This window comes from Trematomus bernacchii, unplaced genomic scaffold (assembly GCF_902827165.1).
Source record: "Trematomus bernacchii unplaced genomic scaffold, fTreBer1.1, whole genome shotgun sequence".
Taxonomy (NCBI): domain Eukaryota; kingdom Metazoa; phylum Chordata; class Actinopteri; order Perciformes; family Nototheniidae; genus Trematomus; species Trematomus bernacchii.
Genome location: NW_022987778.1, coordinates 111,530 through 127,174, shown reverse-complemented (window position 1 = coordinate 127,174; position 15,645 = coordinate 111,530). Strand labels below are relative to the sequence as shown.

The 15,645-nt window shown below is 38.9% G+C and overlaps 1 protein-coding gene and 1 non-coding gene across 4 annotated transcripts; one reads left to right on the top strand and one right to left on the bottom strand.

Moving 5' to 3' along the window:
* Nucleotides 1-925: 925 nt before the first annotated feature.
* LOC117497302 (cytochrome P450 2F2-like) lies at nucleotides 926-15,645 on the bottom strand. Of its 3 annotated transcripts, none has more exons than XM_034149250.1 (12): nucleotides 15,516-15,645; nucleotides 12,003-12,263; nucleotides 10,216-10,378; nucleotides 8,193-8,345; nucleotides 7,830-7,990; nucleotides 7,225-7,293; nucleotides 6,947-7,054; nucleotides 6,323-6,461; nucleotides 4,520-4,605; nucleotides 4,101-4,202; nucleotides 2,236-2,377; nucleotides 926-2,129 (listed from the first exon to the last, which is right to left on the bottom strand). In XM_034149250.1, the coding sequence occupies exons 2-12, from the start codon at nucleotides 12,162-12,164 to the stop codon at nucleotides 1,942-1,944; spliced, it is 1,473 nt and encodes a 490-aa protein (XP_034005141.1). In that variant the 5' UTR covers nucleotides 12,165-12,263; nucleotides 15,516-15,645; the 3' UTR covers nucleotides 926-1,941. The 3 variants fall into 3 exon arrangements, with proteins under 3 accessions (XP_034005141.1, XP_034005142.1, XP_034005143.1); XM_034149251.1 differs by lacking the exon at nucleotides 15,516-15,645 and adding an exon at nucleotides 14,415-14,455; XM_034149252.1 differs by lacking the exon at nucleotides 15,516-15,645 and adding an exon at nucleotides 14,435-14,450.
* Nucleotides 15,076-15,290, top strand: LOC117497339. Its single transcript, XR_004557367.1, has one exon. It is a non-coding gene; the product is annotated as a small nucleolar RNA U3 (small nucleolar RNA).

The following is a 15,645-nucleotide window of genomic DNA, read 5'->3' as shown; positions in this document are numbered from 1 at the left end:
TCCTTTATGCTAGAAACAGTGGTTGAGGATGGATGTGACAATATTAGTGTATTGGTTAAAGCTGTTAACTTTTACACATTGTTGTTACTGCTGCTTTAAAGTGCACCTATCATGCTATTTTTAGGCAATAGCATAGGTCTCAGATATATACAAATATATAAAAAATATGTCTATGAAGTGTTTTGCTCAAAATACCAAACAGATCACCCATTCTAGCCATGCCTCATATCCCTCTATTTCACTTCCTGTTTCAAAAGTGCTGATTTTGGGTATAAAGCTTTAAAAAAAAAAAATTGATAAAAAAGGAGGGGTCTGAGCTCATGCGGGACCCGGCAGCTACTGTCTAAACTAAATGCTGCCGTGATGAAACGCCATATCATGGATTATCAAGGATTATTTCTGAAACAGTATGGAGCTCAAAGGCTTTCTCTCTTTCCGGTTATACCACAAGGTGAGTTCCTTTTTATTTCCTGATTCTTCACACACATGCTCTCCAGTACAGGTTAGCTCTGGGTGTTAGCGATGCTAATGTAAACACCGACCATATTACGTCCAAAACAGTCAGGCATTGTTTCTGATAGCAACTTTCTGATAGTGCCGTGGGTCCACATTTCCGATATTACGTCATATCGGACGCAAATCTGGATCAGCTCCGTTATAGCCCCGTTTTTAGAGATTTGGGTACGGAGGAAAAGAGAGAGGGTTTTATTTTTCTGACGCTGCCTGAGTTCCCTGACACACCGGGGACACATAGTGATGTATAAAAGACATCAGAAAGTGCATTTTGCATGATAGGTCCCCTTTAAGTGTATCTGTTTTGCAGGCTGCAGTTAAGAACTTGCAGTCCCTAACGCATTGGAAATGTATTTATTTAAATATTGTATTTGTGTTTAATGATAGACAATGGAAAGACTGATGTTGTTAAAATTGCTGTTTATTTTTGAATGCACAACATTTAAATTCTCTTGCACACCAGACTTAAACCATGAACAAATAGCCAGAAAGACCAACAACATTTGATCTTATATAGATCAGTTACATATAAAAGCATGTGATTTTAGTAACTAATTTTGCATATCCAAAAAAGACATTTGGATGCAAAGGTTAATGGGTATACGTACATATCAAAGTATGTAATTTGGGTAAGTGCTTAACATTTCAAAGTATGTCATTTGAATATAAAGGTAAATGGTACTAAGTATATATATACCAAATCTTGTTTATCAGTGCAAGCCACAGTTTTAAAGGCAGAGAAAAGGCAACTGTAGATAATCATTTGTTGCTGAGACGGGTAATTTCCAGCAAAGGTCTTAGGATAATGGCCTAGGGCTAATTAGAAGAACCACAAGGAAGTATTGTATGGGCAACTTTTTAGGCACCAACTGATAACAGGTAGTCTTAAGTTAGCATGTTGAAAGCTTATCATTTTTGATATAATATAAAGAGTTGTATGTTTTCTTGATTGCTAAGGTGAGGTTAAGTAAGGTAGGGTAATCAGGAAATATTTTTGGGTTTGATTGGTGGCTCAGGCAGCCCGCTACCAGTGGAGGCCACATGATAGGTAGCTTAACATGTTGCCTGTCTCCTCATGATACTCCTTGCAATACATGCACCATCGTGGGTTGTGGTCACAAACGGCAGACACCACAAATCTGGTGTACTGAGAAATACTTTCCCAGTGGCAGTAGGATTAAACAGCGTTTTGTGAAACCGTTTGGAAAGGACTTGAATGTAACGGTATGTATGTAAAAGTCCAGCAGGCCAGCTATAACATTAATGCTCACTCGCCTTTATGGCATATTTCAATATATGTATTGTTAACAGCCATTACGGTTGGCAAAAAAAGCCCTCTATTGTTGATTTTGTATTTGTTCCGAATATTTAAAAGCTGTTTTTATCAATCTAGGTCTCCTCTGGTCTGCTGTTTATCTGAAGACGGCTTTAATTTGTTTCCCTGAGTTGGACTTTCATGTGATACGGTTGGGGAGTCAGAGTGACGCCATAGACTGGAGTGTAGTCTGGCTTTCCTGCATCCTCAGGCCAGATGAAATTGAACCTCCTCAGCAGGGTCACCAGGATGAGGAAGAGCTCCATGCGAGCCAGACCCTCTCCCAAACACATTCGAGGACCTGTGACATAAAAGAAGACCTCAAAGTAATCTACAACATTTGTGCATGCCACTACAGGTGTGACACAGTGAGACCTGTACTGTTGATTTTTGTAATGCTCACATACCTGCAGAGAAAGGCATGAAGGCCTCTGGTTTAACAAACTCTCCCTGGTCATTGAGGAAGTTTTCAGGGTTGAATTCATTGGGGAATTTCCATTGTCCCTCCTCATTAAGCACTGAGGTCAGGTTAGGAATGATCAGCGTACCCTGAGGAGAAAATAAGGAACATTACATTTCATTTAGCTGATGCTTTTATCCAAAGCGACTAACAATAATTATATTCAACCATGAAGAAACTAAATACAAAAATCAGGAATAATGCAAATACAATCGCTATTAATAAGCCAAACCATTCTAAGTGCTACTGCATTGGATTCAAATAAGCCAAACCTTTCTAAGGGCTACGTACATAAGCGAGATTTATTTTTTCACCAACCATTTCAAAAATACAATTAGCATTTTAAGTCATGAAACACTTTTTTGTTTTAGGGAACCCTTCTCAAGAACAACAAGACGAACGAAGGAGGATTTTGGTTAATGAGGCCTATTGTTTTTATACCATTATTCAAGTATTTTGCGATAAATTGAAAGACATGTGACTGTTTTCTTACAATCTTTAAGCTTCAATGGGAATGAGATTCAGCAGTAAAGTCACGTTTAACTCTGTTCCCTACAAGGCGGTATGCTGATACAGTGCAGTGAGTTTCCACAACACATTACTATATTGTCCCTTTGTCAAAAAAACTATTACGTACGGCCCGCCCGGTACCGAGCGGATAAACGCGTCATTTGCAGGAAACAACGTCTAAGGAATCTTAATATTGAATAAAACTATTAATGTGTTATATCCATGTAACGGGAAGAAACTCAGCTAACTGATCTTTTTAATTTTTTTTTTCAAAAAAACCCCACAATGCTAGCACTCAGCCTCTGAATTATCCACGAGAGAAAAAAATTAACCTAAAACGGCACTTAAACTCACTCATAACTCCCTTATTACTTATCCTAGATGCACAGCCAACCACTCGTTTTTGTTCTCCTGGAGACACTGAATCTAATGGTGCCCTCCTCAACACTCAGTGATAAACATTTGCGACGCTATAAACGAAAGCGTACATCATAACATGTGGAGCTAAGTAGCTAGAAACGCTAACATGGCTTACCTTGGTCAAAACTGGTCTTCAATGGCATTCAAACGATAAAAAAACGATGCTGCAGTTAATCCATAGGTTCATCCTATGTATCTGTGCCTTCTTTGAAATTATTTCTGATAATCCATAAGCAATAAAACTGCTTTTTAGTTTCTAAATTCCAGAAGGAGAGATTAATCCAATATGCTTTCGATTTCTAAACGCGCAGCCCCCACCTTTTCTCTTTACAATGAGTGTGTGTGGGCCTCCCCCTTCGATTCTATTGGCTCTAACGGTCAGAAAGGTGTGTCAACCATCCAAATCGACCAAGGGGGGCCAGAGATATGGAAAAAAAAACATTTTCACCCAAATCACCTCAGAGGTGGGGTGGTTTTGGCTAAACCTCTCTAAAAAGGTCAAATGTCACTTGTTTTGCATCAATCTTGATACAAGGTACTTATTATATGTTGTACTTTGGATTCCTAAAGCTTTTAGTCTACTAACCCATCATCCAAGGGTAGTTTTCACTATAAGTAAAAAATAAGTTTTGGACGGACACTATAATTTACAGTTTTTTACTATGTCAAATCTGAATTTTCTTTAAAATAAAAAACATTTATATTGATTCTGACACTTCTACATCCAACTCACAGGTTTATCATTACTTTGAGATCAAAGATTATTAATTTAACCCTTTTAGAAGGGAAGATATGGTCATTTGTTCTGGGAATGTCATTTTCGAGCCTGAGACCTGAAAAACAGGCTCAGAGTGGAACAGGTTAAGACCAGCTGCTTCTTACCTTGGGAATGGAATATCCCATAAGCTCTGTGTCTTTAATCGTACAGTGGGGGACACTCAGTGGAACAGTGTTCGCTACCCTCTGGATTTCATGGATCACAGCCTGGAAGAAGAGATTTTTTACACCAGAAGAACAACAATGCAAGCTCTCAGACACTCAGCCACGACAAAGCAGTCCCTAAATATTTTAAAAACCAAACAGGAAGAAATAAAGATAAATGTAGCTCAAAGGAAGTGATTCAGATGTATCTATCACAAGGACCCCAACGTAAAGGACTTCTATCACCAGATTTAATGCCTGATTAATTTCACTCTGCATATATTGGGATTAGTCTTTGTGTCAATGTTTGACAAATACGCTGCTCAGAGGCACCTTAAATAAAAGTGCACTTATTTGAAGGAATCTGTCTAATGGCTTACCTGCACGTAAGGCATGTTGTGTCTGTCCTCAAAACTGGCCTGATCCTTCCCTCCCAACACCTCGTCTATCTCCTGCTGACAACGCTCTGAGAGAAACAGCAGAGACATAATAATACTTGGAAATATATCTGAAATGTGAATTCAATAATAATAATAATAATACAAATGTATTTATATTGCACTTATCTTACAGCAGGTGTAGCTCAAAGTGCTTTACAATATGACACACATCACACTTTTCTAACAAACAAGAAATCCCACTCAGATCAGATGTTATGACCTTTTTGAAAACATGCGTCATAGCAACATAAAATAGTATTTTAATGGGTTAGGACACAGGAGGTAAAATATATGATAATAACAACAATAAAATAGATAATGATTCCTCTCGGAGAAATAAAGTAAGGTGGTGAAAAGGCGAACCTGTGTGCACTTGCATTAACTTACTTAACATTTACACTTATTACTGTGACAATGTTGTCTATACCATTCAATATGCTCATACTCAGCCACACCCTCTTCACTTTCAACCTCATAGTAATAACCTTCTGATTATTCTTTACATTGTATTTACAGTTCTGGAGTCTGCAGCGTTTAAGTAGACGTGTGCAATGATGCATTCCAGAGTGCATAGCTGAAAAATCAAACATTTATTTTAAAGGTCACCTATCATGCTATTTTTAGGCAATAGCATAGGTCTCAGATATATACAAATATATAAAAAACATGTCTATGAAGTGTTTTGCTCAAAATACCAAACAGATCACCCATTCTAGCCATGCCTCATATCCCTCTATTTCACTTCCTGTTTCAAAAGTGATGATTTGGGGTATAAAGCTTTAAAAAATAAATAATTGATCAAAATAAAAAAGGAGGGGTCTGAGCTCATGCGGGGACCCGGCAGCTACTGTCTAAACTAAATGCTGCCGTGATGAAACGCCATATCATGGATTATCAAGGATTATTTCTGAAACAGTATGGAGCTCAAAGGCTTTCTCTCTTTCCGGTTATACCACAAGGTGAGTTCCTTTTTATTTCCTGCTTCTTCACACACATGCTCTCCAGTACAGGTTAGCTCTGAGTGTTAGCGATGCTAATGTAAACACCGACCATATTACGTCCAAAACAGTCGGGCATTGTTTCTGATAGCAACGTTTCTGATAGGGCCGTGGGTGTAAAGCCAGCCTACATTTCCGATATTACGTCATATCGGACGCAAATCTGGATCAGCTCCGTTGTAGCCCCGTTTTTAGAGATTTGGGTACGGAGGAAAAGAGAGAGGGTTTTATTTTCTGACGCTGCGTGAGTTCCCCGACACACCGGGGACACATCTTTATGTATAAAAGACATAAAAAAGTGCATTTTGCATGATACAGTAGGTCCCCTTTAAATGCTGAAGTTGCTATTAAGACTTTTTTTTGCGAGAAAACCAAACTCAAATTCCGACATTACTTCTGCCGATCTTTGATGTTGCCTTTGGGACTAAAGTACCGTTTTGGTGTGTATGAAAACATTTAAAACACGTGTGCATCCTCATTAATCATGCTGAAATACCTATTTCAAACAAACCTACAATGTTGCGCAACCAGAAGGTACATGCTGGGATAAAATGTGTTAAATCCTCCAGCAGAGACTTTTTCTACATTTTCCTTTTAACCTCTAGGTAAATGCGGTATTTCTGCTTTTTTGGCTTTTGGTGTTTATGAGGTTTGAGACATAAATATATATATATATATATAATGTAAAAAGACAATCAATGGAAGATCTATAGAACATACAAGTCATTCAAATATGCAGGCATACCTTGTATGTGTGGGTAGGTCATTAGGTAAAGGAAACCAGTAAGAAGGGTGTTTGAGGTAGTGTCAGTCCCTGCAAAGTGAAGATCTAGAGTGTACATAATCATCAGATCTTCTGAAAAGGTAGAAGCATCACCGCCTTTCTAGGAAGAGCAGAAGATACTTTTTTAAGACAAACAGGATTACAAGGGAAAATAGCATTTAGATGCGCAGCTCCACTGTCCTGGAATAGTCTGCAATTAAAATGGAAACTGAGCAATCTGGTGCCACTAAATGTTTTTAAAGCTCGGTTGGATGCTACTGAATCAGAAGCTGTTGGTACCTGTGCATGTGGATAGTATGTAATTTGTAATCCCTGTAATGCTACTGTATGATGTCCTTTTGTTGTTCTGTTTATGTTTTTAATGTTTCATGTGGAACCTACTTGAGCAGGTCTCCCTTGAAAAAGAGGTCAATGATCTCAATGGGATACAACCTGAATAAATAAAGGTTTGAAATGAAATGAAAACAAGTCAATGTTACCCACATATCCTACAGAGCATAGAAACTACCACACACACCTACTAAAGAAACACTTTTGAAGTGTATCTGGTACTATCCACCCAGCACCACGCACACACACACACACCTCTTTATCCAGCCGATCCAGATAAGAGTCAACAATGTCTCGTGGTTGTCCAGGGACTCTGGTCTTCTTGTGCTCCTGCACTACAGTAAGCGCAAGATCCTGACACGTCTGAAAAACATTCAAGTAAATATTCAACACTTTTAGTATTTATTTTTTTTATAAACCACCTAATGTTTGGGTTGTCACTGTATATTTGTCAGAAAAATCCATGGTACCATTTTTATATTTATTTATATAGATATTTTATATTTTATTTAAATCTCTCTCTGATTACATACCTTGACATTCTTAAAGGCCCGTCTAAAGGGCAGTGGTAGGCTACGAATCATTGGGAAAGAGTCATACAGCTGTGAAAAAAAGGAAAAATAAACAAACGATTAAGGTTAAAATGGTACACACACAGTTTATTTTTTCTTTTTCATTATCATCTGATCATTTTAATTCACATGGTTGTCTGGAATGAAGTGAAGAGATGTTAAAAGGACCGTCAAACGATGCTTAGTTGTGTATCTTGACAACAGCAGATATAGCAACATTTTAGCATTGTTTTCGGATAGTGTCAGCTTTGACATGTGTTTAAAGTAAGGTTAAAGAAAAGATCAATACAATATTTCATAATTTTTTTCAAACTAATGCAGGGATGGATATGTCCACCTGTTTCAGAAGGTCAAAATTAGAATTTCTCCTTCGAAACCATCTTCAAGACCTGACACTTCCATTAGGTTCAGTTGTCTTTTCTGTTTGGTTTAATTAACGAGGCACATTATAACTGGCAAACATCGATACAAAAGCATGCTAAAAAGCTTTTAGTCTGAAACACTGAAAGCTGTAGACATGTTAGAAGACTCCTCTTATTTAAAGGCCCAAACATGCTTTGGCTCACCATAGCCCATGGTCCATTGGCTAACTTGGCATTATCGGTGAAGCACTTCACAATCACTTTGATGAACTTATCGTCATACTCGTAGCGCTGACCAAACAGGACCTGGCAGATGATGTTGGAGGCTGCGTTATGAAACATGAGCTGAGGACTATAGGATTTGCCTGAAAAAGACAAAATGTAAAACGCAAAAATACAAAGAAAGATTAAACTAACAACCACAGAGCAGAATTCAACAACATTAATGGAAATGTATGACGTAAATCAAAATCCACTTTGTATTATAATCATCAAGAATTTGTGGTGCCACTGATTAAGGTTAACCCTACCATACAAGTAAGGATAGTGGACCCCCAGATGACATACCAATGCTCTTTTCCAGATCATCGGTAATGTATTTAATCTCTCCATGAATCCTCTCCTCCATGGAATTCTTCCCAAGACCAAAGTTCCTTAAAGTCATAAGAGCAAAGCGACGGTGATCCTTCCAACGCGGGCCATAATCTGCCAGAATTAATCCTATAACATGTGAAGAGGCAAAAAGAGCACAGAGTGTGAACTCACAGATCGCTGAGGCTTTTTATCAAAAGCAACTTACAAAAAGTGCATTGAACCATGGAGAAACAAATAAAAAAACGCAAGAATCCTGAAAGTATATTAAAGTGGACCTATTATATTGGAAAAATATATTGTAGGGCCATACCTATACAAAACATGTCTGTGAAGTTTTTTGTTTAAAATACCAAACAGTTCACCCATTGTAGCCATGCCTCATACTGCTCATACCCCTCTATTCCAGCCCTGTTAGAGAAACGCGGATTTTGGGTCCTTAGTTTAAAAAAAAAAAAAAGAGGAGGCGGAGCTAATGCCTGATCAGAATTCTACTGGAGATAAAGTTAAATTCTGCTGTGATAAAACGCCATCCTGTTCTAAACCACATCAAGGATTATCTCTGAAACAGTATGGAGCTCAAATGCTTTTTCTCTTGCGGGTTTATCACAAGGTGAGTTCCTTTTTTAATTTCCTGCTCTTTAAACACATGTGCTCTCCAGTACAGGTTAGCTCTGAGTGTTAGTGAGGCTTGCTAATGTAAACAAAAACGAGATTACGTCCAAAACACGTCAGGCATTGTTTCTGATAGCAACTCTCTGTGTGTCCGCCGCCGATTTGGCGTCATATCAGCGGCAAATCTGTATCCGCTCGTTGTACCCCCGTTTTTAAAAGATTTGGGTACGGAGGAAAAGAGAAAGGGTTTTATTTTCTGACGCTGCATGAGTTCCCCGACGCACCGGGGACACATATTTATGTTTAAAAGACATCAAAAAGTGCATTTTGCATGATAGGTCCCTTTTAACTTTCAATAAGACAAAACATTGTCAGTGCAACCACATTGGCTTCAAATAAGCCAACCCTTTCTAAGTGCTAGGTACAGAAGTGAGAATTATATATATTTTAATTAATTAAGCAGGTGGATTTTCAGTCTGCAACTGAAGATCTGTAGACTTGTATGTGTTCTGATATCACTGGGAAGCTTGTTATGTCATTTTCAAGCCAGGATAAAAACAGGTGTGTTTTCGTTAAGGTGGCCTTCGTCCTAGTCACAGTGATGGATTAAAGATTTGATTGGCTGAAGCAAAGCAAGTGCACATGTTGTAGGAAGTACCAGATCCATTCACAGCATCAGTATTAGCTTCTTAAAACAGACTGGGCAGCCACTGGTAACCATTGAAGGAAGCAATCGAGTGGTGTAGTGTGGGAACTTCAGTCTTGCAGCATATTTAGGAGGCATAACTGAGAAAAAATCTGATGTAGGGACGCCTGGGAGCATACATTAAGCCAGAGAGAAGTGAGAGAGGGAGTGAAGATCATGTCGCAGAAGTATAGTATTAGAGGAGATATGTTAGTCGTGTTTGGATAAGTGGAGAGAGTAGGATATGAATAAGGGGGGGGCTACAAAGAGGTTTGAGGTAGAGCAGTTTCTGGTGAAAACAAAATCAAGGCGGTGGCCAGCTTTGTAAGAAGGTGGGAATTAGACAGTGAAAGTGCAAAGGAGGTGAGAAGAAGAAGTAAGTCAGATGACTTCTCTGCCTTGATGTTACAGTCACCGAAGGGCCAGTTTTCAGGGATGTCAGATAGGATGGTGTCTAATTCCACCAAGACTTTCCCCAAAAGAACAAGGATTAAATCGGTAGTTAACTGAAACAGCGTTAAATTAGAATGACGAAACAGTTGGAACAACTTCATTTGGGGAAAATCAATTCACCAGTGCCGCATCATCCAATGTCACAAATAGGTTCATCACTGTCAAATGTGTTTCAGCCTTTAAAAAAACAAAAAATTAAGTTTAGTGATACAATATCTGCCCTATGTGACATCATATCTGTTTTACCTTTTCTCTCAGTGCTGTCATTGACAAACAGATCTTGTGGTCTTCCAGCAAAATCAATGCCCTTGGTCACTATAGCATCCTTCATGGCCTTCATCCCATTGATGACAACAGCTGCTTTGGTACCGAGAAACACACTGTACACATCTCCATAGGTGTTCCTCAGCTGGGGGACAAAAAGATAACATGTCAGTGTTTGAAATACATACATAAGATTTTTTCACCAAAGTAAAACAAAAACATATTTCTCCACTAATTTCCATCTTTAACAATACAGGTACATTTAGGGAAATGAACAAGATAAAAAACAAAAAGGACAATATGACAACTAGAGTGTGCAGTGAAAATTAAGTAATTTCATTGTACATGCGAAGCAAAATAAATTGCTAAATGATGCAGCAATTGTGTGCATCGCGTTGGTTGTGATTATCGAGATTACAACTAAGACTTCAGCCAGCACATTCATGGACTACTGGGGTGGAATTTTGTTTGAACTCCAGACATTGGTAGGTAAATGGAGGATTCTGTTTTTTAAATGAATTATTTGATGCATTGAGCACCACAAAACGATTCCTCTTTAACCTACAATGTGTGGTGAACTCTTTGGCAGTAGAGATCCCATAAGCTCATCCCAAATATTGACTTATTACTAGGTAATGTATAGAGTGCCACAGTGACGCGTCCTAAAACCCGGAAGTAAACTCCTTCCGGTTCCTTCGACAAAAACGCAATGCAATTTCTCCATATTTGGAAAATAGCTGGAAATAAGGTCTGTGGTTGACACACATTTAAGAGACGGATCACGTTTTGTTCAGCCAGATAATATCCACATGTCTACCCTACTTTTATAATTTTCGAATCATAAATCTAATCGCCAGAAGCAACATGCTAACGTTATGCTATAAACTAACTACAGCAGGGTCGCACGACTTCAACGTCACACCAACTTAAGATTGATATTCAAAACTACAGATTCAAAATTGTACAAGTTGAAGCGTTTGTTTGAACAGTTTGCAGGAGGCAGGTACTTGCTTTCAAGCAGAACAGGGCAAACAAACTTAGAGGGAGTGTTTACGTGTTCGGCGTAATGACGTACAACGTCCTCGACAACTTCTGTAGTCCTATTTAGCCACTTGTTAACAACCATCGTTTTTCAGACACGTAAACTCTTCAGAAATCACCAGTGGGGTCACTGCTGATGGATTTAATGTCGTAGAACAAAACGTGATCCATCTCTTAAATGTGTTTCAACCACAGACCTTATTTCAGCTATTTTCCAAACTCCTATGGAGAAATTGCATTGCTTTTTTGTCGAAAGAACCGGAAGTGGTACAATACTAACTTACGTCCGGGTTTTTGGACGCGTCACTGTGGCACTCTATTGTGTGTAAGTTAGGAAACGCCCAATATGTATGGCCTGTACCACTGGTTGGCTATAGTCCAAGTGCACAGAAGGTACCTCTGTACATAGGCATGGTGTTATGTAATCACTAGCAGTGTCTGAAAAGCCTGTTTCTAGTCATCTATACACTGGAAAGCTCTGTATAGAGTGCACTGATTTGAGTGGCTTTCACATGTATTGTACACTAATAGCCAAAATATGTTATTCATAGTCTCATAGTGCAGCACCACAGTAGTTATTGAAACTCACTAGCAGAAAAAGCAGCACAGTGGCCACAAGTCTTGAATAAATCCAGACAAAAAGTACTATTTACAGTTTAAACCACAATCCCAGAACGATTTAAAGCATTGGAAGCACAATATCATTTGTTTGATTGAGTGTTTCTTACCCTCTCAAAGTCCTTCAGGGGGTTATCTAGACTCAGTTCCAAAATGTTCCCAAGTATTGGAAGGGGAGAGGGTCCCGGTGGAAAGTTTTTGGGCCTCCGGGATTTGAGTTGATGGAGGATGAAGACCACAAAGACACATAGCAGGAGGATTGAAGCAAACATGGTGGAATGGACTGAAGTAAAGAGGCAAGCCGGTTGACTTGCTTTAAAAGTGAAGCTCAGCGCTTAGCCCTGCCTCTCCTGGTTGTGTACTTTGCACCCCTGTGTGAAAGGTGAATGAAAACAATGAACAGAATCAGGTTACACACTTTAATAGGGCATAGGTTCTGACAAGTTTTAGCAGGATTAATCCACAATAAATTGCCTGTTCATATGCTGCTAAATAAGCTCCTTGATAAGAGAGAAATGAAGTCAATGAGTTGAATTGGTGGCACTGTCCTGGGGAGCCCTCTGGACACTGGAGTTGGTGGGGGACAGGGGAGTGATGGCAAAGCTGTAATCACTATTGGACAATATATCCCACCCCCTCCAGGACACCCTATCTGCACTGTTCAGCTCCTTCAGTGACAGGCTGCTTCACCCGCATTATTCAAAGTTGTGTTACAACTGTGAATTTATGCAAGATGAAAAGAAGCGGATTAACATTGACTATTAAATAAATATTACACTTATAATATTTCATTACCTGGGCATGCTTGGCATATATGCTCATATCTGAGTATTTAATAACCATCAAGCATTTAGCCACGCCATAGAATACATAGTATTTTATCATTGAAAATGTATAAAAAGTAATCAGGGGAAGTCAGTAGGAGTGGGCCTGATGCTGATTCTTAGACCGACTGATGCAACAAACAGTTTTAATCGGATCGGATAGGAGGGCCCCTTGTTCTGTGTAGGGCCCCTGAAGGTCAGTGCCAGCACCGCTCAGAGATTTTGTTGTATGCTTTCAGGGTAAAGGCTTCCACGTCACAGGCTACAACACACAATAGGGCTGATAAATTAGGATTTTATTATCCTTACAATCTTAGTTTATTATCATTACAATCCTTACCAAAAATCGCTTTTAAATGTGAAATAAAACTTGATTTGATTTGTTATACCCAAAATACGTTGACTCTATTTACATCTGCTTAAAGAACACTGATATGTTGGGATATGTTCTGAATGTGCGGAAAATTGTGAACATAAACTGAAATATTGCTGAAATATTAAGAGCTATTGAAGTCAAGGGAGTAGGAATTTAGTACTACACTTATTAGAAGTAATTCATTCGCATTTGAATATGTTACTTCATCAAACAAAAGACAGGAAGAGGGCGGAAGAGTAAACATACATGTGTGTTGATTTAGCAGGGAGGATTTATATTTGAAATCACAGAATTCCTAAGAGCCTTTTGGCATAAGCCTACTCCATTATATTGTTTTACTATGTCAACTGGCGCATGGATTGGGTGTTTTTATTTGCAAATAGGGTTAGATACAAAATGTGCTGCATGCAGGGGCAGGTCTCAGAATGATTTGGTGGGGTGTCCAATCTGGGGAACAGACTCAGAGCAGGGTGGCACATTTCAATAATTTGTAAAAGAAGCAACTTCACATGAATAGTATGGGGACAATTCTGTTTTAATGTAGTTTGACCATTGTAACTGCTGTGCAGACATAGCCTACTGATAAAATAGGGCTTCTAACTGATTACCTTAAATAAACTCACTAATTAATGAAACCAGTTCAATTCACATTATTCTTATTCGTATCATTCTTTATGAGCGCAGTAACGGTACGGTATCTAATTACTTATTTATTTAGTATTCCATAACTTCATAACAGAGATGGTCACACTGAAGTAGAGACATGGCAGACATCCTACAATGAAGCGGGACAGTGAGGTGTTCTCCTGAGAGAGGGCCATCAAGAGAAGAGAGAGAGAGGGTGAGGGAGTTTACAGATGAAAAGACACAGAAAGACAGAAGCACAATAACAAGTATATGTAGGTGTTTTTTTGTAAATAATAGACGGTGTCAAGAGGAAGATAAGTCCCCTGGTTTGTTGCCTGTACTCTAACTGCCATGAGAAAACTCAAAATCAATTTTCCAAAATCCGACACTGGAGGTGGTCTTAACGCACCGGCAGATGACAGCGCTGACAAGGTGTGTTTTATCGCAGCGAGACGCTACAATACTAATTGTGGGCTTATCACGTTGATTCGGCCACAACAGAAAAAATAAATAATAAACTCTCGCTCTCTCCAGAGGGGCAGGTCAGGACAAACGGGCCGTTGCCCGGGCAACAATAGCCCGTACCTGTGCACGTCCCTGCTCCGGAGGATAATGATGTTTGGACTAAAAGATGATCCGAAAAGTTATTGAAGACTGGTTTATAGTTAGTTACTGTGAAATGATTAGATACATACATCCTCGTACCAGGACTCACCTCACCTGCCTGAGGCATAAAATACCGGAAGACGGACGCTCAGAACGGAGTTCTGTATAATGCAGCGCCCCCATATTTTATAATATAATTTCGCTCTCCGTAATCGTTTACCACTTATTCTGCGTGGTTATTTCCGAAGTTTTAATGTTAAACATTTTAAAACTATGCGTAGGCTATCCATTGTTGGAGTATATACAGTCTATGAGTTGAACACGGAACTTCATTTCGCTGACCTGTTTCTGTCAGGAACATTAGATACGACGTACCGTTCAGCATATCACATGTAAACCAATTTAAATACTGTTTGAGTGCTTTACATTTCGTCGCTGTTGACTTATTTTTAAGCATTGAAAACTACCGTTAATTGTGTAGGTTCGGCTCGTACAATCCTTATAAAACACAACAAATATCACAGACGTTGTGTGACTCAATTCGCAATGCATTGTGGGTCTATAGAATTGAACTGTGAGATTGAATAAAACTGTTGTTTTAAAAGATTAGACTAAATTGATGTAGGTACTATTGAAGGTTGTGAGGTACTCATTTAGTGGTGGCCTTTGTCAGATATTACGGTATGGAGGAACCATGACTGAGAAAGGTAGTCTTGTGAACTAGTTCCCGTTTTCAGCCAACTGTAGGTTAAGACTATACTTTCAGGGATCATTTCTATAGTTTCTGACTTGAGAAATGTGTTTCTAAAGTGATTGGTCTCGCTACCCACGATGATGAGACGTGATATTCCCTTCTGAGCGTGAAGCGGACACAGAGTAATGATTCAGTTCATATGCTCTCTGTCATTGATGATCGTTCATTGCTTCTTCGGGAGTATTGAGGAAGGGAATATGATCAGAGTGGTAGTCAGTATCGGTACAATATAAAAACTTCTTAAATAGGTGCAACACGCTAAAACACTGGCATGTTTTGTCTTGTTAGGTTCAAATATTTAGTCGACTCGTATCATTTTCATCAGACATTAATATTAAGTAAACCTTTCCTATATTTGCCAAACCACACATTATTTCTTATTTCTTTTCTTGTAAAATACAATTTGGAAAACCGCCCATTAAAGTATAGATCTTACCTTTATGTCGCTTGTAAAATATTGTTTTCATCGCGTGTAGAATGGGCTTAGTGTTGCCCAGCGCCGTATAGATAGATTATATTATAGGGCTCTGGTGTTGCCCCTTGTAGCCTACGGGCGGGGACAAACA